This window comes from Xenopus laevis, chromosome 5S, assembly GCF_017654675.1.
Source record: "Xenopus laevis strain J_2021 chromosome 5S, Xenopus_laevis_v10.1, whole genome shotgun sequence".
In the NCBI taxonomy this organism is placed as follows: Eukaryota; Metazoa; Chordata; class Amphibia; order Anura; family Pipidae; genus Xenopus; species Xenopus laevis.
Genome location: NC_054380.1, coordinates 95305326 through 95327941, shown reverse-complemented (window position 1 = coordinate 95327941; position 22616 = coordinate 95305326). Strand labels below are relative to the sequence as shown.

The window sequence follows — 22616 nt, the reverse complement described above, 5'->3', positions numbered from 1 at the left end:
GTTTTCTTTTGGAATTGTCACAAAAATGTCTTGTTTTTTTTTTTTTAAGATGCTTTGAGGGTATGCAACAATGTACCCCATCTCTTCTAAAGGCAAGGCCACACATTAAAAGTCTTCTGGGAGTGAAGGGTCGAGATTAATGGTTTCCCATATCATGCAGTGAAGACCTACAAGTGCATTATGTTACATATCTCATAGTAAAATGTCATGCATATTATTAAAAAAAAGTATTTCAGTTTGAAATGTCGGATTATAAAGAGTAGTTGGATTAAACGTTAGTCATGAATGACATTGTATTGGGATATGATGTTAAACTAAGTCAATATTCTGTTCCTGCAGAAAAAAGCAATTGTCCTCTCTGCCTTTTGTACAGGAAGAAAAGATTTCTGACTCCATAACCAGTAGGAAAGAAGGGAGACACAATGGTAAGGCCACAGTGATAGCTATGTTATACCTTTGTATGGAATGTAACGACAATCATGTAACTCTCACTATAATATCATTTTATATGTGGGAAATAGGAATGTTTTATCTTATGTTGCTGCTTAGGAATGTTAATATCCACCAGTGCTTTAAAGGCATAAAGAGAAAAACAAAGCATGTAACATTGAATGATCAACTGTTTCTTTAGAGCTCATTAAATCAAGTGTTTCTCACCATTATGATTGAAGGTACAAGTACTTATTCTTTCCAATAGCTATATTGTACCATAACACCATTTTTATTCAGCATAAATTGTACCAATATTATTTAGTGAAATCAGTGATATTTATAGGACAAGGAAATCCCAATGGGATTTTTAAACTTATTTGATCAATATATGCCCATCTTTCTAGGAGTGGGTGCATCATTTTTGTCTAATGGTAATAGGACTATGTATTGATGGGACAGTTCTAAAAATCCCATCAGACAAGGACCACATCAGGTCACTGATATACTCTTCAGCCAATGGCCTGCATTTACCATTGTTGTGATCTGATCATTTGGCTCTAGGGTCCTCAGCCCGGTATTGCCCACCTTAAAGGAGAATTCAACCCTTTACCAAAAAAACCCTACCCGCATCCCATATAGACCTCCCTCCCCTCCAGTGTAGCTGCCCCCGGGGAAATGCCCTAACTTTTTACTTACCCGTAGGTGGCGATTCAGTTCGCAGTTTACCGCAGCCATCTTCTAGTCTTTGTGTTGTCTTCCGGTGCTTCAGCAATTTCCGTCCATTTAGGCGCATGCTCCACCTGCGCATGTGTTGCTTCACTGGTCTCTGTCTCAGCTTACCGAAGACCCAGAAGATGGCTACGGTGAACTGCGATGCCTGAATCTGCACTGAGGGGTAAGTAAAAAGTTAGGGGCATTTCCCTAGGGGGCAGTTAGGCTGGGGGGAGGGAGAGGGTCTACGAGGGGTGGGGGGTAGGGTTTTTTTGGTAAAGGGTTGAATTCTCCTTTAAGGTGAATATATCAGAGAAAGATTCTCTCACTTGGCTACCTCACCAAAGAAGTGAATCTTTTAAATGAATGGCCAGCTTAATGCCCTGTAATAACCATTGTTAATGGAAAAGTAGCAAAGATAAGAAATTTGAATTTCGCAAAGCCATTAACTTTATTATATAGTAATTACACTGCTTGTAGGAAGTGGTTTTTGCTGAAAAAAATTACTTTCTTAGTAAACTTAGAAAAATTAAGAGAAGGAAAAGAACTCTTGAATCCCAACAAAAAACAAGATCTTAATAGTTACACTCGAGGGCTGACAACAGTCAGAAGGTCAGTGCTCAAAATTTATAAACTATAAACCTGTGATCTATTTTCCATTGGCTGATGGGTCGCTCAATACTTTTAAAGGTTTGCAATACCTTTATTAAAAACCTGCAAAGGAAAATGTGTTCTCACAAAGGAGTTCTCACAATGTTCCCACAAAGAGTGTTTTTATTAGGTATATGTTTTGCCATTAAAGGAAAATTAAACCCTAACAATGGATATGGCTGTAAATGCCATATTTAATATAGTGAACTTATTTATCCAGCGTAAAGGTTCAGCATCTCTATTGTAGTAATGATCCATGTCCTCAAAGTTGTTACAGGAGTTTCCCATTTTAGATTTTGTTTGTCTATGACACACACCTAAATATATATATATATATTCAGTACATTGTGAGTGGGTCCCTTAGCTCAGTAAGTGACAGCAGCACAGATCATGTGCAGTGAATCAGCAGAAAAGAAGATGGGGAGCTACTGGGGCATCTTTGGAGGCACAGATCTTCCCTGCTAAAGGGCTGTGTATACGAGCCCATATGTGCATGTCTATATGAGCTTGGGCTGGTATATGAGCCCAAAACACAATGTACAACATTTCTGCCCTACTTTTTTTTATTTAAGCTTTAGTTCTTTTTAAAATCCAAACAGTGGCACAACTAAAGGGTGGCTGGTGCCTGCTTCCTCTGTAGTATTAGAAAGAATCACACATTTAGCTCAGTGAACAGGCTGCTTACAAATGACTGGAATAATTATATGTATTCCTTTACCTTTAGTTTTATGACAAATCTTGAACTGTCTATCAACACCTGAACTTTACAGAAAAAGAGGTGATGAGAAATATGTAGGCAATTAAACATAAGCGGAGCAATCAAACGATGGTTATTTTTAAGATGAACAAGGCAATCACCGTTCCATATCAAGGAGAGGAAACTAATCAGAAAGCAGAGTGAGCCAAGAAGAATAGAGACATACACACTAATATAAAATCCTGTAGGGCATCGTATTATATATTACATTATATAGTCCAGGAGTGCCAGAGACATGACTTGATTAATAGGAAGACTTGGGTAGATCTGATAACTGTATAGATAGAAAATAACAAAATGATGAATTTTTATGAACGCCAGATTGAAAACGTTTGCTTTTTTCTTTTTCTCTACTATGGCTACAATTCAGTGATCTGCACTCTGAATGGGGGGGTGGGGTGTCAAAGAAAATTCAGTGCAAATCATTTGAATTAGAGCACCACTTTAAAAGGCAAGTACTCCTTAGTAACTGTAAGGGCTTTATGTAGCTCCGGTCATATCACTTGAATTAAATTACAAAAAAAAACCAGCCTTAGCCGCAAGCAAAAATAAAAATGTAGTACTGCAGTTTGCGACTTGAACGATTTTGACCCTTTGCAGTCAACAATTGAACAATGGAGTGCATAATGCATTCTGTATACGCTAAAAACAGTTCAAGTGACTAAATGAAATTAAATGTCAATTCAGTGCCAAATTGAGGCAGAAGTTGGAAACGGATGGAATAAAATAATTCCTTAAAAGCACACTCACAAAAAAGACAATGAAAATCCAGTACTCTCTTATCCAGGGGTGAACATGCATTATATAATATGGGAGGTATATTTGAGAAACAGTGCAAGAGATGTTCACAAAGTAGAACATATTCTCACTGGGTACTGCTTATCTCATTTGCTGTCAGTTTGAATCAAAGAACATGATATGTCAAATATAGATCTGGGTAATGAAGCGTATTTGAACAGCAGGGTACCAAAAACTGGTGATGTCGGAGTGAACGTGGCTTATTTTATGTATGGCTGCTTTGTAAAGGTATTCTATGATGGGACTTGGACTACAGAATTTAAAAGTAGTGATGGTAGGCCTGGTTGTATGGGTTTGAGTGAAATAAAAACTATAAGAATTTGTGAAGGAAAGCTACACATTACCCTTTATATTTGATTCTATATTTGATAATACCCTTATATTCAAAGCAAGGCCCATGCAGACTAGCTTGCTGAGATGGGAGTAAAATAACTTGATTCGTCAACACAGAGACCTGAGCTCAACCCAATTGTTGGATTAATTACAACAACAACTTTGAGCCAGGGCTGATCACCCAGCACCAATGCCCAGGCTCACTAATGTTCTTATGGGCATTATTACCATTACCAATGCTTCATCACCTAGTGGAAAGCTGTTCTAGAAAAGAAGACAATGTTATAGTAACAAAGTGAAGATCAAACTCCGAATATTGTTTTGGACTGAGATATTCCCAAGGCAAGTGTCTGGACATTTTTGAAATGTAGACATTTCTCCAAGTACCCAGCAAGCAACTGTCATTCAGTACTTCAGTGATGAGTGTATGAACGTGCCGATTTCTCCACCTATGTTCGAGGTGCAGTGTCATACTTTCCCAGTTGGGGCAGATGTACCTTGGCTGTGCAACCGACATGGGTAAGATTTCTAGAATGGGGGGTGGAGGATGGGCATATGAAAGCTGGATTGTGCTTAGAACCAGGTTCTGATAAGCCATGGTATGAGTACCTCATTTAGGAAGGTAGGTACCCTCAACCAGAGATTGGAATGACTAAAATACAGTATTTGATCATTTCATTAGGAGAGAAAGAGAAATTCAAGATTTAGTATTAACGGAATATTTAGAAAATACAATAAAATGGAATATTTGGTCCTACATGAGTGGCCAAGAGATTAGTGCCACTTACCACTCATCATCATTAACCATTCCCTCTATTAACTGGCATTTGATCACCCAAACAGCAAGACATATGAAACAGAAAAAAAGTTGCCAATGGTTTTTTAAGTGGCAGACAGTATTCCTTCTGTTTTATAGTGTTTGCTTCCAGTTCTATGTAAATGTAAGTATATGTTATAGTAGATATATAGTAGATGGTATTGATATATAGATGTATTTGCAGATGGCTTAGAAACTGTAATAGTAGAATTATGCCTTATTTACGGATAGGTTTAAATTAACTAGAGACAAAGAGCAATATTAAGTTTTGCAGTTGTCATGCACCAATCAAAACTTCTCCTTGACTGTATGAAGGTGTTTCTAATGAGTAACTGTGCATACAGCACCTTCAGCATGCAGACACCCAGCCAAGAAGGGTAGAGGTATCCTTGTATCTGGGCTAATCTTCTTTAGCAGGTGCCTGCAGATACCATAGAAACCATGAGCATCAGTCACTAAACTAAAAAACTGTAATGTAATATTTTAGTAATATATATGTAAATAAACCGCCATGATAAGTTCCATCTCATCTGTATATTCATATAAAAGTTCTTTACCATGGCCCCAGGGTTTGTGCTTTTCGTGTCAGAAATAACATAATCTTTGGGGATAAAGTGAGTAAATCCAGGTTATTGTTGTTCTAATGGTACTGAATATGATTCCCATCTGAAGTCTGCAATGAAGAACATTTTTTTGCCAGAATGTCTCATAAGTGGGCATGCCTTCAAGATTCTATATTAAATGCTTTCAGTAGGATATCCAAATCTCCCACGTTGGCAGCATGAAAAAGATCTGGTTGGTCCATCATGGAAAGGGCTATTCTTAATGCTGCCCAAATGTTGCCTGAGCTCACAGGTGGCTGAATTTTCAGTTGAGTCCTACTTTTTCTCTGGAGTCTTAGGGCTGTGAGAAAGTTGCTGACAGCTTCCCTGTAACACAGATATCACAGACATCTCAAATTTAAGTAAAAATTAAAAACATGTTTTGTATTTAGGGAAGTGAAACAACAGTTTTGAGCAGTCACATCCTGCACACAGCAGTATAGTTTTCTTTCATTCAGGATTATAGGGGGTAGTCTGCATGCAACCAAACATAACTGCCATATGGGAAATATTTTTTTGTGCTTTATCAGTGAGGCTGTGGCTATGTCTTTAAGTGGCTCCTTTGAAATTTGAGAATGTAACTTGTTACAGGAAGGGCATACTTGCCTTTTACTTTCAGATTTTGGGGCAGACAATACATCATCACCCTAAGACATACTGGGGTGAAGTTACTCCCTGCAACTCCTCAATGCATCTAGCATGCGGGTCATAGGCCCTTCACTAGCCAATGGTTGATGAATATGGGGTGATCAAATTAGGACTTCCCAGTGGGAGGAAGTACAGATGCTGAAATGAATTCCTCTGTATCCCACAGTTCATGAATGGGAGTCAAGGTTGTCAACAACATAGTTTACTAACTCCATATCAATATATTTTCTCCTCCACTAAATGACAGTAGGTGCAGGTTATGGGGAGGAGGGTTTAAGGCAGGAAACAAATACTTCCTTTTAATTCAAGTGTAAGTGCAACATTAAAAGGAGATAAAAGATGCACATCCCTAAAGTCACTATCACATTTGACTGACGAAAAGAGATCAGCAAGTCACTTATCTCAGGCTCTTCTGAGCAAAGCACATATTTCATACTGTATACATTTTTGTATTACTGACCTGTAAGCTCCAAGGTTAATGCAGCTTATTCCTAAATTGTATCTGGATCGGATGAAGCCAGGCTGGATTTCAAGTGCTTTGGAATACGCCTCTACAGCTTCCTCACTTCGATCTCCATTTGCCAGTGTTGCTCCAAGACGGTTCCATAATGAGTAGTCCTGGAGACAAACATTTCTTTTATTTCAAATAATCACAGTTGTGAGTGCTAAACTAAATTGGAGGAATATAAAAGTGATGTGAAATGCTTTAAAGTAATGGTTAAACCCCAGATATCTACCACAGCCTCCTACTGATTTCTATTTTCTCTCTCCAGAGTATCCATGGGAAGGCTTCTGCCTTCTGTACAGGCAGTCCCCGGGCTATGTACGAGATAGGGTCTGTAGGTTTGTTCTTAAGTTGAATTTGTATGTATATTGAAATGTTTACTTGTCTGTTTTAACATAGTATTTATTGTTACCTTTCTGTTCTCTGAAGCAGACAACACCCACTAGAGGTGATTGTGGCAGGTGGTTTATTGAAGCTAAATGCTAATAAAAATCAAGCTAACCATAGTAGGTTACTGTAATAGCCCCCGTTTGCAAGTGTGAGTTGTATGTAAGTCAGGAGTATGTAACTCGAAGACTCCCTGTACTGTGTATGGGGAAGGACATCCTCTTAGTTAGCATTTAGTTTCAGCCTGAAACCGCAGACTTCACATTCAGAAATCAGGAGTTCTAATGAACAGGATACTGAAGTTTACTTTTATGCATGTGACTACCTTTCCCAGCAGCCGATGCTCAAGGCCAAGTGTGGTATATTTCTGTTATCTAGCAGAATATTTAAATCCCACTTGAGATTTAACTGGTTCACCCTTTAGAAGAGAACATTGAGACCTTCACTTTTGCTAGAAAAGCCTCTTTACCAAGTTCTTTACCAAGTAAACTGGAACATTTCAGTTTCAAATGGAAAAATTCCCTAATTGTTCAGACCTGGAGACCTTGTTAACACAGCTTTACACTTTAATGTCCCTGTCCAATATATCAATGAAACCAGGTTACTGTCCCTGCACATATTGGTAGGTTTAGATAAGTTAGACATTATGCCCATTCATAACAAAATTTGTTTGTTCTTTGTCTCTCCTGGTATTCCTGCCTTAGGGTTTATTTTTGTGACCATGAACACATTTAAAAGGGAACTAGATTGTAAGCTTTTTTGTCAGGGCCACCTTCACCTCTTGTATTAACTGCTTTGTATGTAATTATGCTTATTCAATGCGTATAAACTCATTTATTGTAGAGTGTTGTTGAATATATTGGTACTTTATAAAAATATAGTAATAACTGACCAACGACTTTTGGGAAGGCAAGAAACTGGGCCTTGTTGGGGATTGTTGACACCAATATTAATCAATGGCTTCAATACCTTTGGGAGTTAATTTTGATATACTGTACTTTGTTGCTGTCTCCTTACCAGACCCCTTTACTTACACAGTCTTTGGCTAATTGTGACCATTGTATTACATCCTAACACACCTGTGTGTGATTATTATATTATTATTCTGTGAATATGGTCTCTGTTTAAGCCTTAGACATATAATTGGTAAGTTCTGCTTCAGTTTTGCTCTGAGAATAACAGGAACAACGACAAAAAGGTTACTTCTGTTTCTCGTCTTGTTGCATCTCGTTTAATACTAATGCATTTTACAAATACATACTGCTATTATAGTTAGAAAAAATACATTTTCCTATTTTTCCTGCAATTGATTTACCTCTGGTCTGACAGCAAGGGCTGAGTTGAAAGCATCCACTGCTCTGTCATACTCTCCACTGAGATTGAACAAGACCCCCAGTCCTGTTTGTAAATCAGGGTCTGTGAGTTGCCCATTCTGGTGTGCCGCCTCCAGGTATAGCTCCTTCACCTCTTCCAAGGACACACTGAAAGGTTAAAAAAACACAGTCAAATACATAAGTAATGTGAAATACATAGTATATATTACATTTCAAATGTACTGATTATTATTATTATTATTATTATTATTATTAACAATTATTTATATAGCGCCAGATACACTTACACTTCAAATGTATTAATTCCTGTCTGGCTGGTCACAGGCCAACCATGGTTTAATATGATTTAACTATAAAAGGGATCAACCTTTTACTGTTTATAATAATTAAAACCTTCTCAAAAAAATAGCACATTGAGTCAGATTTATATCAGTGAGAAAAGTTATCTCATGGTTTATCACATGGAGAAAATCCAATTCAAAGAGAAAAAACCTTTCTCCTAATTCAGTTCCAGTTTCTCCCCATAAACTTCAATAGAGTTTTCACAAGATAAACTACGTGTCACGTTCGGCACCCTATATCCAGAACCCAAGCTAAGCTCCCTGGTCTCGGCTCTCACTTCTGCCTTTAACCGCCGCCTTTCACCTCGGGAGGAGCCCTCGGCTAATCGGATGCCACCAGGTTTTAATTGAGAGAGGATCTAAGCTAACAGTTCTGGACGAGCTAAGAGGCATGATCGTCTCACCAAGATACTGGAAGGAAGAACACCACCAGGAACAGGCAGGGGCCAGCACAAGCAGAGAATCGTCAGACAGGCCAGATTCAGGGTTGGAGAGCGTAGAATAGTCAGTGGACAGGCAAATGGTCAGGATTAGAGAGTTCAGAGTAGTCGCAAACAGGCAGGATCAGGATTAGAGAAGTCGGAGTAATCAGGCAGGCAAAGGTCAGGATTGGAGAGATCAGGGTAGTCAGGCAAAGCAAGGGTCAATACACTGAAGCTCAAACAAACAGGATTCAATATACTAAAGCACCAGGAACAACTTATTGAACCTAACAATGGGCAAGGTGCTGTAGACTAAACTCCCCTTTTATAGTTTTGAATTTGGTGCCATTGCGCGCTGACGTCATACATCAGCGTCACTGTGCCTTTAAGAAACGAAAGTGCGTGGTGCGCGCGCCTTAGAGGAAGCCGGCAATGGGGAGAAAGGAACAACGCGGTGGGCGTCCATGCCAAAGGAGCGGCGGTGGACCCCACTAGACCACCAGGGTAAGTCCTTACACTGTGACATAAAATGTTCTGAATTAAATTGCATCTCAAATTGAATCTTGTCCTTTAAAAAGGCAGCTTTTTTATCATCTTTATTCTACTACACATGTGCACCCAAATAAAGACAGAAGATGCAGAAAGATGATTGCTCATTGGTGCTCCTGAGAAGAATCCTTGGTTGGTGCAGTTTTCTGCGAAAATTTTAATTTAATATAAGCTGCAGCATACTGAAATAAGAAACTTTGTGAATACAATCATTTAAATATTCTGCATCATTTCTAAAAAAAAAAAATCAAGTGTATGTTCTCTATCCCTCTCTCAGCATCTGTTTCTCTTCATTGTGTCTTCATGCAGCAGTTGGGTGTCAGATATTCATTGACAGTTAGATCCAATATATCTTATGTGGGGGGGCTTTCCTAGCCTAGGGCTTTCCTTCCTTTCCTAGCAGATGAATTAAAGCTCACTCAAATAACTGATTCCAGTACAAACAAAATCTAACATAACTGCCTTTTGCACAAATTCTGCATGTAGAGAACTGCTGCATGAAGACAGAATGAGGAGAAACAAATGCTGAGAAAGGAATAGTGAAGATAAACTTGATTATTTCAGAAACAGTACAGAATATTTAATTGATTGTACTTAGAACGTTTCTTATTTCAGTGTGGTGAAGTTTATATTACAGTTTCATTTTTGCGACAGTTCCCCTTTAAGCAATTCAATTAAAACAGTCACAAATATCAATAGAAAATGTTAAAACAATGGCAATGGCCTCTGGAGGGTTGCAGTCATGTATGAATTCCGCCAATCCAACAAAGTGGTTTAAGTTTTATACATGCCACATCAGTGAAGGCTTGTTGATTTGGGAAACAGATTTTCAGGGAAAGCCAAAAAGCACAATGGATACAAATTAAGACTTATAACAGTCTGAGTGATTAAGGTGATACAGATTCATTTGTATTTAAAGGAAGGATTAACTGGTTATAGGGATAAGCTTTGCTTCTTGCCTAGAGGTGTAGAATGCAATCAAAAACAAAGTGACAGCCCCAAGGTACCAATAGCAGAACAGGTTCTCAATTACACATTTAACTACATTCTGCTAAATGGGATGGGTGAAATAGAATTCTACATCAATCAAATAATAAATGGGTAAGGTCCATTTCAAAAAATGTTTGGTTTCCCAAAGAAATTGGGACACTGCATAAAATATAAAATAAGAATTTACACCCTATTTTTATTTACAAATGCTACAAAGACAACATATCAGATGTACTTAATATCAAAAAAGATTTAGAGAAACCAGAGAAATCTCTGTACACAAAGGACAAGGCCAAATGTCAGTACTGGATGAATGTGATCTTAGTGCCTTCAGGCAGCACTGCATTCAAATCAGACATGATTTTCTAGTGGAAATCAGTGCATGGGCTCAGGAATACTTCTGAAAAACATTGTCTGTGAACACAACTTTTCACTGCATCCACAAATGCCAAGAAGAAACCATATATAAACATAAAAAACACTGACTTCTATGGACTCTTATATCAGAAAGACTTAGGAGAAGTGATGAAGATGCACTCAGGTGAAGGGTTCTGTGGTCTTATAAATACAAATCTGAAATTCTTTTTGGACACCCTGTCCTCTGGGCTAAAGAGGAGAAGGACCATTAGGCTTGTTATTAGCACACAGTTCAAAAAACAGCATCTGTGGCCATATGGGGGTGCATTAGGGGACATGGTGTGGGTAGCTTGCACGTCTGTAAAGGCACCGTTAATTTATTAATGCTGAATGCTGTATATGCAGGTGTTGGACAATGACAGGGTAGGCCTTGCTTAAATCAACAAGACAATGCCAAACTGCATTCTGTACAGGTGTGGGAGCCCTTATCCAGAAATCCATTTTCCAGAAAACTCTGATTTATGGGAAGGCTCTTTTTTAAAGGTTTTTATTTGTGCATTTTCCCAACAACACAAACAATGAAAATAAATGAGTATCACTATGACAACTGAAAAGGGAGAGTCATACAACACCATGGTGTATCTCCAGGACAATAGTTTTTTAAAATTATTTATTTTTTCTTTAATAATAAAACAGTACCTTGTACTTGATCTTAACTAAGCTGCATGAATCCCTATTGGTTGAAAAACATTCCAACTAGATTTTTTTAGTAGACTTAAGGATTGGAGTTCCAAATTACAGAAATATCCCTTTTACAGAAAACCTCAGGTCCCAAGCATTCTAAATAATAGATCCTATACCTTATAACAAAAGCTTGATAAAGTCTGGGTGTCTGTCTGCAGTTCAGACCTGTCACCCATTGAGAAGTTTTATTGCATTATAATAAGATAAGGATGACAAAGTTGAACTGAGCAGTAGTGATGGGCGAATTTATTCGCCAGGCGTGAATTCACGGCAAATTTGCCCGTTTAGCCGTCGGCGAATAAATTAGCGAATTTGCAGCGAGAATTTGCTTTCTGCAGTAGTTACGTTGGTTATAATTACACCAATTTTTTTTAAATGAAACCCATATGATGCAGTCATTAGGCCAAAGTCTGGGTTCCTCTAAAACCTAACCTGTACAACTGAAACAAATGAATTTGAATGAAATATTCTTTTCCAAAAGGATTCAGTAGCATCACTAGAAAATGTCCCATTCTGTAACTAATGGTTTAGAGATGGACCTGACTTGGATATCAACTCTTGTACACTGTAGTTAAGGTCCAGTATTTCTAATGAAATTAAAGCATTCCTCTACAATATTGTTATGCTCTGAAATTTGTTTGCTTGCACACCTTACCCATATGTAATTCTTTCCCATTAACCTATTCCACTGAACAGCCAAGTAAATGTTGTTTCATTTCTTTTTTATGAATAAGAATAACTTGTACCTGTCACACACAGTCTTCGACATTCTCCTGGCGAGCGCTGGGGACCCTGACTTGCCCTTCACAAGGTGCTTATATCTGGGATTTTGCTTAACCCACTTACTCAGTGCTTCGTATGCATCTTGCTGGTGTCTAATATTGGTGAAGCTGACAGCTAAGGCCATGAGAGCTTTTAGGTTATTTGGTTGTAGCTGTAAGCACCTGTAGAGAAAACAATGGGAAGAAGTCTGTCATGGATATTGTGCTACTTATCGGCAAGATTATCTCAGCGGCAGGGCTGGGCCAAGGTATTTTGGCACCCTAGGCAAGAGCTTCAATCAGTGCCCCCCAACCCGGTCCTGCATTCCCATTTCCCACCTTACCATTCATATAGTCCCCTGTATCATATTACCCCCAAATATGTACCTGTGCCAGCAGCACCCAAATGGGAGTGCAAAAGGGTGCAAAGGGGGTTGAAACAAGCAGTTTATAAAAGTGAAAACTATTAAAGGCCATGCAAACAAGGGTTTAAAGGAGAAGGAATTCCCTGGGCGCAAAACCCTCCCCCTCTCCTGTGTTGCCCCACCTCCCTCCTCCCCCCTGGCCTACCTGTCCCGCCAGGAAAATGCCCCTAACTTGTTACTCACCCCTCTGCGCAGGTCCTGTCCACGGAGCTCACAGGCGCCATCTTCCTGCTTTGATCTGTGTTTTTGCCGCATGCGCAGTAGGAGCATTTAGCGGTACGGATCTACTGTGCATGCGCCAAAAGTCACTAAGTTTTCCGATTTCACTTCGTGACATTCGGCGCATGCGCAGTAGATCCGTACCGGTAAATGCTCCTACTGCGCATGCGCCAGAAGATGCTGATTAATCCAGGAAGAAGACCGCTTGGGAGAAGATGGCGCCTGTGAGCGAAGTGGACAGGACCTGCGCAGAGAGGTGAGTAACAAGTTAGGGGCATTTGCCCAGGGGGACAGGTAGGCCAGGGTGGAGGAGGGAGGGGGGCAACACAGGGGAGGGGGGAGGGATTTTTGCGCCCAGGGGGTTTCCTTCTCCTTTAAAAAAAAGAAGAAAAAAATCCCCTGAAAGGTGCACCCTGCCCCATGATTGCACCCTAAGCAGGCGCCTACCCTGCCTACCCCTAGTTCCGGCCCTGCTCAGCGGTAATAATGCATTTATGTTTTTTTTACAGCACTTAAGTACTTCTTTAAACTTTTGCTTTTTATTTTCAGTTTAGTCGTGACCTCCAACAAAGAGAATTTAGCATATTTTAAGTTGATCTTGTATATTGTTAATAATCTCAACATGAAATAATAAAGAGGGTAGCACAGATCTGCAGGGCTCAGAATACAGATATGGGAACCTTCAAGATCAATGACACACTAGGGGGGTCATTTATCAAACTTTTAACATTTCTCACTATTTTGTCAACAACTGTGACCAAACTCCTGCTGACTTTTTAAACGTATTTTAAAGTAAAACGTAAAAAAATTAATCATATGATTTTTTGGACTTGATGCCCGAAAACCACTAGAGATGTCGCGAACTGTTCGCCGGCGAACTTGTTCGCGCGAACATCGGGTGTTCGCGCTCGCCGGAAGTTCGCGAACGTCGCGCGACGTTCGCCATTTTGGGTTCGCCATTGTTGGCGCTTTTTTTTGCCCTCTCACCCCAGACCAGCAGGTACATGGCAGCCAATCAGGAAGCTCTCCCCTGGACCACTCCCCTTCCCTATAAAAACCGAAGCCCTGCAGCGTTTTTTCACTCTGCCTGTGTGTGCTGAAGAGATAGTGTAGGGAGAGAGCTGCTGCCTGTTAGTGATTTCAGGGACAGTTGAAAGTTTGCTGGCTAGTAATCGTTTTGATACTGCTCTGTTATTGGAGGGACAGAAGTCTGCAGGGGTTTGAGGGACATTTAAGCTTAGGTAGCTTTGCTGGCTAGTAATCTACCTTCTACTGCAGTGCTCTGTATGTAGCTGCAGTGGGCAGCTGTCCTGCTTCTGATCTCATCTGCTGACTGCTGCAATAACAGTAGTCCTTGTAAGGACTGCTTTTATTTATTTTTTTGTTGTTTTACTACTACTACTACTACTACTACTATAAGAGCCCAGTGCTATTAGTCTAGCAGTGTTGGGGAGTGGGACTGGTGTGCTAATCTGCTGCTCCTAGTAGTTCAGCAGCACCAACTTTAATTTTTTTTTTTTAATATTCATTTTTTTTTATTTTACTTTTTTTATTTTACTACCGCTGTAGTAGTGTATAAGTTGACCTTTTAGGCATTATTTGCCCTGTAGGCATTATTTGCACACTGTTTTCTTCAACCCGCCATCGAGCTGTGTGACCTTGTTCACATTCTGTCTAAATATCCATAATATTACCGTCTCCAGAAAAAACACCGGAGTGACTTTTTTCAAGCAGCCATAATATATTTTACGTAATCCGTATCCACCGCTGTAGTAGTGTATACGTTGGCCTTGTAGGCATTATTTGCACACTGTTTTCTTCAACCCGCCATCGAGCTGTGTGACCTTGTTCACATTCTGTCTAAATATCCATAATATTACCGTCTCCAGAAAAAACACCGGAGTCACTTTTTTCAAGCAGCCATAATATATTTTACGTAATCCGTATCCACCGCTGTAGTAGTGTATACGTTGACCTTGTAGGCATTATTTGCACAGTGTTTTCTTCAACCCGCCATCGAGCTGTGTGAGCTTGTTCACATTTTGTCTAAATATTGATAATATTATCGTCTCTAGAAAAACCACTTGAGTTACTTTTTTTCAAGCAGCATTCATATATTTTACGTAATCCGTATCCACCGCTGTAGTAGTGTATACGTTGACCTTGTAGGCATTGTTTGCCCAGTTTTTTTGGCCACAGCCACTGAAGCACAGAGGCCAGAAAAAATATGCCATATAAATGCTGAAAATAGTCATTTTTTGCCATACGTTGACTCAACGTATATGGCAAAAAATGACTATTTTCAGCATTTATGTGGCATATTTTTTCTGGCAACTGTGCTTCAGTGGCTGCAACCAAAAAAACTGGGCAAACAATGTCTACAAGGTCAACGTATGGCGAAAAATTACTATTTTCAGCATTTATATGGCATATTTTTTCTGGCAACTGTGCTTCAGTGGCTGCGTCCAAAAAAACTGGGCAAACAATGTCTACAAGGTCAACGTATGGCGAAAAATGACTATTTTCAGCATTTATATGGCATATTTTTTCTGGCAACTGTGCTTCAGTGGCTGCGTCCAAAAAAACTGGGCAAACAATGCCTACAAGGTCAACGTATGGCAGTTGTTTAAAGAGAACAGTAGATTACTAGCCAGCAAAGCTACCTAAGCTAAAATGTCCCTCAAATCCCTGCAGACTTCTGTCCCTCCAATACAGAGCAGTATCAAGCAGATTACTAGCCAGCAAACTTACTATCATCTGTCCCTGAAATCACTAACAGCTCTCCCCCTACACTATCTCTTCCAAGCACACACAGGCAGATTTTTCAGATACATTTTTGCCCTTGATCCCCCTCTGGCATGCCACTGTCCAGGTCGTTGCACCCTTTAAACAACTTTAAAATCATTTTTCTGGCCAGAAATGTCTTTTCTAGATGTTAAAGTTCGCCTTCCCATTGAAGTCTATGGGGTTCGCGAACCGTTCGCGAACCGCTCGCATTTTTGCGCAAGTTCGCGAATATGTTCGCGAACTTTTTTTCCGACGTTCGCTACATCCCTAAAAACCACACAATCTTCCGATTATTGTATGAAACCCAGAGCAGATCAGGATATCAACCATTGACTTCTATATAATCTCGGCAGGTCTGAATTGAAGTACATTTTTGTTTGGACTTTTAACACGGAGTATAATAAATCACGAGTTTGTTTTCTCAGAAAAAATAACCCCTAGTTGCCCGAGATATATCTTCCCAAATTGAGTGAGCAACTAATCTCCTAGTGTTCCATTGCCCTTATACAAACACAGAACTTGCTGGATAAACAAAAAAAATAGATGAACAAATGATGAGCATCAGTTACAAACATGCTCAGATTATATACAAGATAATAAAACTTGAACTTCCCTCATACATTTACAGTATGTTGTCTAAAATGCAGAGCAAACTGCAGACCTCTAAATGCTGTCAAACTGCAACTTTCATTACCCAGCTCTGATAATGTGTGTAAGAGTTGTTCTGGAATATCTGGGTTAATGTTTGTTGACCCTGCATGGTCCAAAATACAATAACTACTAATAACGTTTGTTCAATTTGATAAAAATAGGGCAGTTGTACTTTAATTCAGTTTTTCATTTCTGTACAGATTTTAAATACTATTAGTAAATTAAAATTAAATGAACTTGAGAATAGAGTAGAGTTGAGATGTACGAGTCAAGATTGTTGATTACAGTTGGATAAACGAAGCATTCATGTCATACACTGTATATCTTATAAATGTACCTCTGGAGGGAAATGATAGCTGCCTGTTCATTCTCATTTTCTGCTTGAGCTATACCAAGATACTGCCAGGCCTGCAAAAGAATTGCACAAATGATAAGAAAGGGAACAAATGAATCTCAGGCGGCTGTGTGCCCTCTCCTTCATGACAGTGTTTAGTTCTTGACTTTCCTTAGAGATCATGTTTGAGATTATGTTTCCTTTTATTCTACCATGTGTCTCCAAGCAAGGCACCTATGTGCTTAAACTGTATTCCTCTTAACTCTGGATTAGCAAGGATGACTTCTACGACACTAATTGGCTTTTATACTTAAACACATTTCACACAGCCTCATGAAACTTTGCCATTTGTAGTTTTGTCTTATTGGAATTGAAATGCTTATTGTGCAAGTGTCCTGACCCACTGGCTGCCATATATGCTGTGTTTATATAGAGAAAATCTAGTTTATATCTTCTATTGACCTTTAACCATTGTCATAATTGATAGATAGTGGTAACAAAAGTGTAACACTGATGATATTAATGGGTAAATATATATTCTTTATAAATTGAGGGCTTTACCAGTCATCATCATTTTCCCTGTATAAGGAAAGAAATTCCTTGCATATCTGCAGTTATACATATGAGCAGGTGCAGCTCTAGTGTTTGCCTTGAATGATCCTTTCACATTAATTATCCATTGGCACGTATAGAATAAAGCTGCAGACCAGATGGTGCAGTTCTATGGAGAATTTATCAGTAAAGACAAAAAATATATGAGCATATACTTTTAACTGCTTATTAAATTGTGCAGAAAGAATGAGACATTTTGCATGCACATAACATTCCTTCTTGTGATATTTCAGTTTATGCAAAAAAATGCCGCTCCTGGCAACTAAGACCCGAATTTCCATCTTTCAACCAAGAAATTCAGCTCTTCTAGTGCAGAGAGCGCAATTGCACTAGCGACGTGGACTGCCCCGACCCCCTCCGGCGCTGAAAAGGTAAGTGCCGTGGGGAGGGGTGGGGGGCGGCAAAAGAAAGGCCGCCTCATGTGGCAAAATGCCCAGAATCGCCCCTGCTTATGACCATTAGATGGTGATGTAGTATTGAAGTGTATGAAAAAAGCATTGGAAGGATAGGATATATGGCAGTTTCTTCCTTTTACGGTATACAGTATATGTACAGTATGCAGTAAGACCACTCACACACATGTAAATAATACATGTATAACAATTAGAAATCATTAAACCTTTTTTGTAAGATGTAATACTAAATTCTAGAAATGATGCATTTAAAACAACTAGCAAAACTGTTAACATATACTTTTTATTTAAACATTTAGTACCTAAACCCTATAGATTCAGGGAGCTATGTATTTCCTTATGAAAATGATTATGAATATATGAATATGATGCACAATGTATTTGCTCATTTATATAATAAATGTTAATAAGACAAAGCAAAAGGTGTTTATAATTTCTTATTTTTAGAAGATGTGAAAAATAGAAAACGTGTTGGCTTAAAGGGCAAATATACAATTTTTTCTGCTCTTCTATTTTATTAGACTAATTAAAAACAATGAAAAAATAAGACTCCCAAAGTTTTGTTACCTCTAGTATGGGTTACTAGCTTCTGTGAATTTGTAGCTAAATGTTGGCCATACCATATATTTCAGTATTTTCAGGCTCGTTGGTCACTACCATCCTCTTTCTTCATATGTTCCTCCAAAACGTTTATAAACCGTTAGGAAAAATGGACTATCAATTCATGGGGTGTGATATAGTAAATTTGGGACTTGTATTGTACTAAAACTATAACAACAAAGGAACTTATTGCAAAGCACTTTTTCTGTGGGTAAGAGACATTTTACAGTTAAGACATTACTCTCCATAAAAAAAAGGAATAAGATAAGAAAGATGATGCATAGGGATGGGCGAATTTGATCCGTTTCGCTATGCACGCAGCGTCTGCATCCGACAGTTGGATCGCGTCAGATCAACACTGCAACACCATGCGACAATTCTATCTCTTGCCTTATTTTTGTTGCATGCGACAATTCGTGGGGTCCTACCCTTAAGTGTAAAATAATGGTAATCAGTAATTTATTACTAATTTATGGCTAATTATAATATTTTGTTAGGCCGAGAGATTTTATCTTAAATGTAAGTGCGGTTATTTTGTTTGTAATAAAATTTAAACTACTGTATATCACTGTGCCCTCTTTCTACTTTGCCCAAACGATTTCCTCGTCCACAAAGTTATAAATCCGCTGACTGCAACGAGTGAATCACTGGAGCTGTGATTGAAACATCCAGGAAGCGTATCAGTGTTTGGGAGACGGTGGAACAAGAGACATCCCAAAGAAGCATAATCCAAGCCGCACTACATCTGAGAACCCATGCGATCGATTTCCAGCGGATCCTGTGAATAGTGACTAAGCAAGGGATTTGCGCTAGTTTTTTAGACAGAGTGCAGTTCTTTCTCTCCTTTGCTCTTATCCCTGGAGGTGCAGCGGAGGTGTGCTGTGCAGCCTGGAGGGAGAGAGCGGCTTTTTACGTCTTAAAGCTGAAGAGGTGTATTCATATCCTGATCCTCTCAGCGAAATAAAACGAGAACTTCTAGAGAAAGAGGTTTTTTATTGAACTACTTGGTGATATACATATTTTATTGCAGGAAGCGCATACAGCCCTATTGTGTATAATACATACCAAAAAAATTATTACATACACCCACAAAAACACACAATTCCACTGAGCAACGAGAATTACCTCAGCATCATTGGAATCATGCAGAATTGCAGCTTCAAGGTATAAAATGGTAAGAGGCAAATCCCCTTCTTTTAATTTCCTCATCCCCTCTTCAAAAGCCCCGGAGCATCCTCTAAAAGGGTTGTCTGTGTGAAAATAATACCCCTGAAACACAAACAAATCACAACAGAACCTTAATCCATACCTTCAGATCCATTATTCATGGATTCATTATTCAGCATGCATCTGTCCAACCAGCCAAAGGACAATGAAAAAAATAAAAATGTGAATGTTATTAGCCCTTAAAGGAGAACTAAAGCCTAACTAAAGAAGTAGCTAGAAATCTTGTACATTATGTTTTGGGTTTCTGTACCAGCTCAAGGCAACAACAACTCTTTAGCAGTAAAGATCTGTGTCTCCAAAGATGCCCCAGTAGTTCCCCATCTTCTTTTCTGCTGATTTACTGCACATGCTCTGTGCTGCTGTCACTTACTGATCTTAGGGACTGACTCACAATATACTGTACACATAGAATACAAATGTCACAATATAAGGATGATTAGTAATTAATACAGCTAATTAGTGCATGGCTGCACAGAAACCAGTGCAACTAGCACCATAATTTAATAATCAGCTGATATTACAGGCCAACCTCATTTTCTGCTTAATAATTTGCAACTACCCCTAAACTTAACTTCTTAATAGCTGCTCAGAGCCCACTGAGCATGTGAATGTCGCAGACACTTTCCAAGATCATTGCTGTTATTAAGAAGCTTAAACTTTAGGTTGGTGCAATAAGTGCAGTTTATAAAATATGGCATTTTTATACATATTCATTTTTACGGTTTAGTTCTCCTTTAAGGTTTCCTATACTTGATAGGGCTAGTGCAACATCAATCTTGATTCATTAAAGCTTATTACTGTTTTTTTTTTCATTTACACAATATAAATGAAGAACCAGTAGCTTATAGGCAGTAATAGCTGGTCCTTCAAAGGAACTGAATAGTTGAGAGATTTGCATTGTAATGGCATGCATACCATATACAGTAGGTCAGACCTACTTTTCCTAGAGTAACATATAGGGGCAGATTTACTAAGCTCGAGTGAAGGATTCGAAGTAAAAAAACTTTGAATTTCGAAGTATTTTTTTGGGTACTTCGACCATCGAATAGGCTACTACGACCTTCGATTCAAACTAAAAATCGTTCGGCTATTCGACCATTCCATAGTCGAAGTACTGTCTCTTTAAAAAAAACTTAGACTACCTTTTGTCGGCACTTTAAACCTACCGAGCACCAATGTTAGCCTATGGGGACCTTCCCCATAAGCTTTCTAACCTTTTTTTGATCGAAGGAAAAGCCTTCGATCGATGGATTAAAATCCTTCAAATCGTTCGATCGGACGATTTTTTCTTCGATCGCTCAATCGAAGTATTTGCGGTAAATCCTTCAACTTCGATATTCGAAGTCGAAGGATTTTACTTCGATGGTCGAATATCGAGGGTTAATTAACCCTCGATATTCGACCCTTAGTAAATGGGCCTCCCCATGTGTTTGTTGTTCAGAATAGCAATCCAATCCAATAGCAAACACTTGTACTCAAAATCCTTCTAAAAACAATTATAAAATTCTAGATTTATGTAAAGTATCAGTTAATTGAAGTTATAAGGTTGGTATTTTAGCCCATAAAAATGCGTGATTAAACATGTCACTAATTATTTCTATAACATCTTTGCTTCTTATTTTAGTAGCAGCTTAGGAAATTCAACACAATTGTACACATGGCAATGCTGCCCGATAACATTCATTTCTTTCAAAGTCAATCAGGACCTCAGTTTGGTTGCTGAAGCTTTCACTTTCATGAACTGTAGCCTTTCATACTTGAGTAACCGGGTCTCAAACTTACTAAGTCAATTGCTTTAAATATGAACTGCAGGACTGTTCTGATAATCACGTCTATTGGGCAGTTGTTCATTGACAATCATAATAACGCTGATTAGGCAAAATGTATCAAGATTCTCCACAATCATAGTAACATATATACCATTTCTTTTGAAGTTCCGCTTTGATTTGGTGAGTCTGCGTTATCAGAAATCCAGTTTCTTCTTGCCATTTCTTCCCATTCAGCTTGCATCTTATCCCAAAATTCAGTGTCTGACTAGGAGAGATGGAATTGAAGTCTTTAGCTCAGGGGTCCCCAACCTTTTTCACACGTGAGCAACATTCAGATGTAAAAAGAGCTGGGGAGCAACACAAGCATGAAACAAGTTCATAGGTTGCCAAATAATGGCTTTTATTGCCTATTTGATAGCACCTATGTGGTCTGGCAGCCTACAGGGGGCTCTGTTTGACAGTACATCTGGTTTTTAAGCAGCCAAAACTTGCCAAGCCTGGAATTCAAAAATAAGCCCCTCCTTAGAGACCACTGGGAGCAACATCCAAAGGGTTGGGGAGCAACATGTTGCTCACGAGCTACTGGTTGGGGATCACTGATTTAGCTCATCTTTAGTTCTGTGAGAACATTTGCATAAATACCAACACGTATAAACACCCATAACTTCTCAGAGATAGCAATAGGTAATGTCACCCACGGAGAACTATGCCTAAATGTATTATGTCCATTCTTATATGCTAAATGATTTTAAAAAAAAAAAAAGAACTAGAGCATCACTTCATATCTAGAATGTACATGTAGATAATTGACTTACTTAAGATTATACCCAGGTTTGCACTTCTGTGTTGGCATGGAAGGTGTTCTAATTAGAAGCTAGAAGGTACATTCTATAATTCCTTTCTTTTCCATGTCCTGGAAAGGGTGACGTCCTATCTAATTATATTTAGAATATTCGGCAAAATGCGAAACAGTGAGAAAAACAGATGGTTGCTAACCTATTTTGTCCCCAAAAATCTAAAAATAAAATATCTGTGAGATTCTGTACTATGATTATAATCACGCACAGTAAGATTTAATCAGAATTCAGTTTTTGGAGTGTGGGAGTGATCTAGGATACCCAGAAGAAGCCCATGCAGACATGGGAAGAACATACCGACTCCTTGCTGGGTTTCAGCTCAGGACCCCAGTGCTGCAAGGCAGAAGTACTACCCACTGAACCACTGTGCTGCTTTTCATTAAAGGAGAACCTAAACCTTTTATATTAAAATCCCCTACCCTACATAGACCCCCTCCCCGCTCCCCCCCAGCCTAGGTGGTACCTTTGGTAAATGCCCCTAATTCTTTACTTACCCCTCGTTGCAGATTCAGTGCATCGGAGTTTGCAGCGCCATCTTCTTCTCATCTCCAGACTTCTTCTGGCGCTTCAGCAAATTCTATGA

The 22616-nt window shown here is 38.9% G+C and overlaps 1 protein-coding gene across 5 annotated transcripts in view; it reads right to left on the bottom strand.

Annotated features, from left to right (window-relative positions):
- Positions 1-4830: 4830 nt before the first annotated feature.
- pex5l.S (peroxisomal biogenesis factor 5-like S homeolog) overlaps positions 4831-22616 on the bottom strand; it is a 146772-nt gene continuing 128986 nt past the window's right edge. For all 5 annotated transcript variants that reach the window (XM_041564857.1, XM_041564859.1, XM_018264699.2 and 2 more), the window contains 7 exons: positions 21328-21441; positions 19306-19449; positions 16559-16629; positions 12125-12322; positions 7957-8122; positions 6210-6367; positions 4831-5428 (listed from right to left, as the gene is read on the bottom strand). In XM_041564857.1, the coding sequence (XP_041420791.1) occupies positions 5224-5428; positions 6210-6367; positions 7957-8122; positions 12125-12322; positions 16559-16629; positions 19306-19449; positions 21328-21441 (1056 nt within the window). In that variant the 3' untranslated portion in view covers positions 4831-5223. The remainder of the gene's footprint in view (positions 5429-6209; positions 6368-7956; positions 8123-12124; positions 12323-16558; positions 16630-19305; positions 19450-21327; positions 21442-22616) is intronic.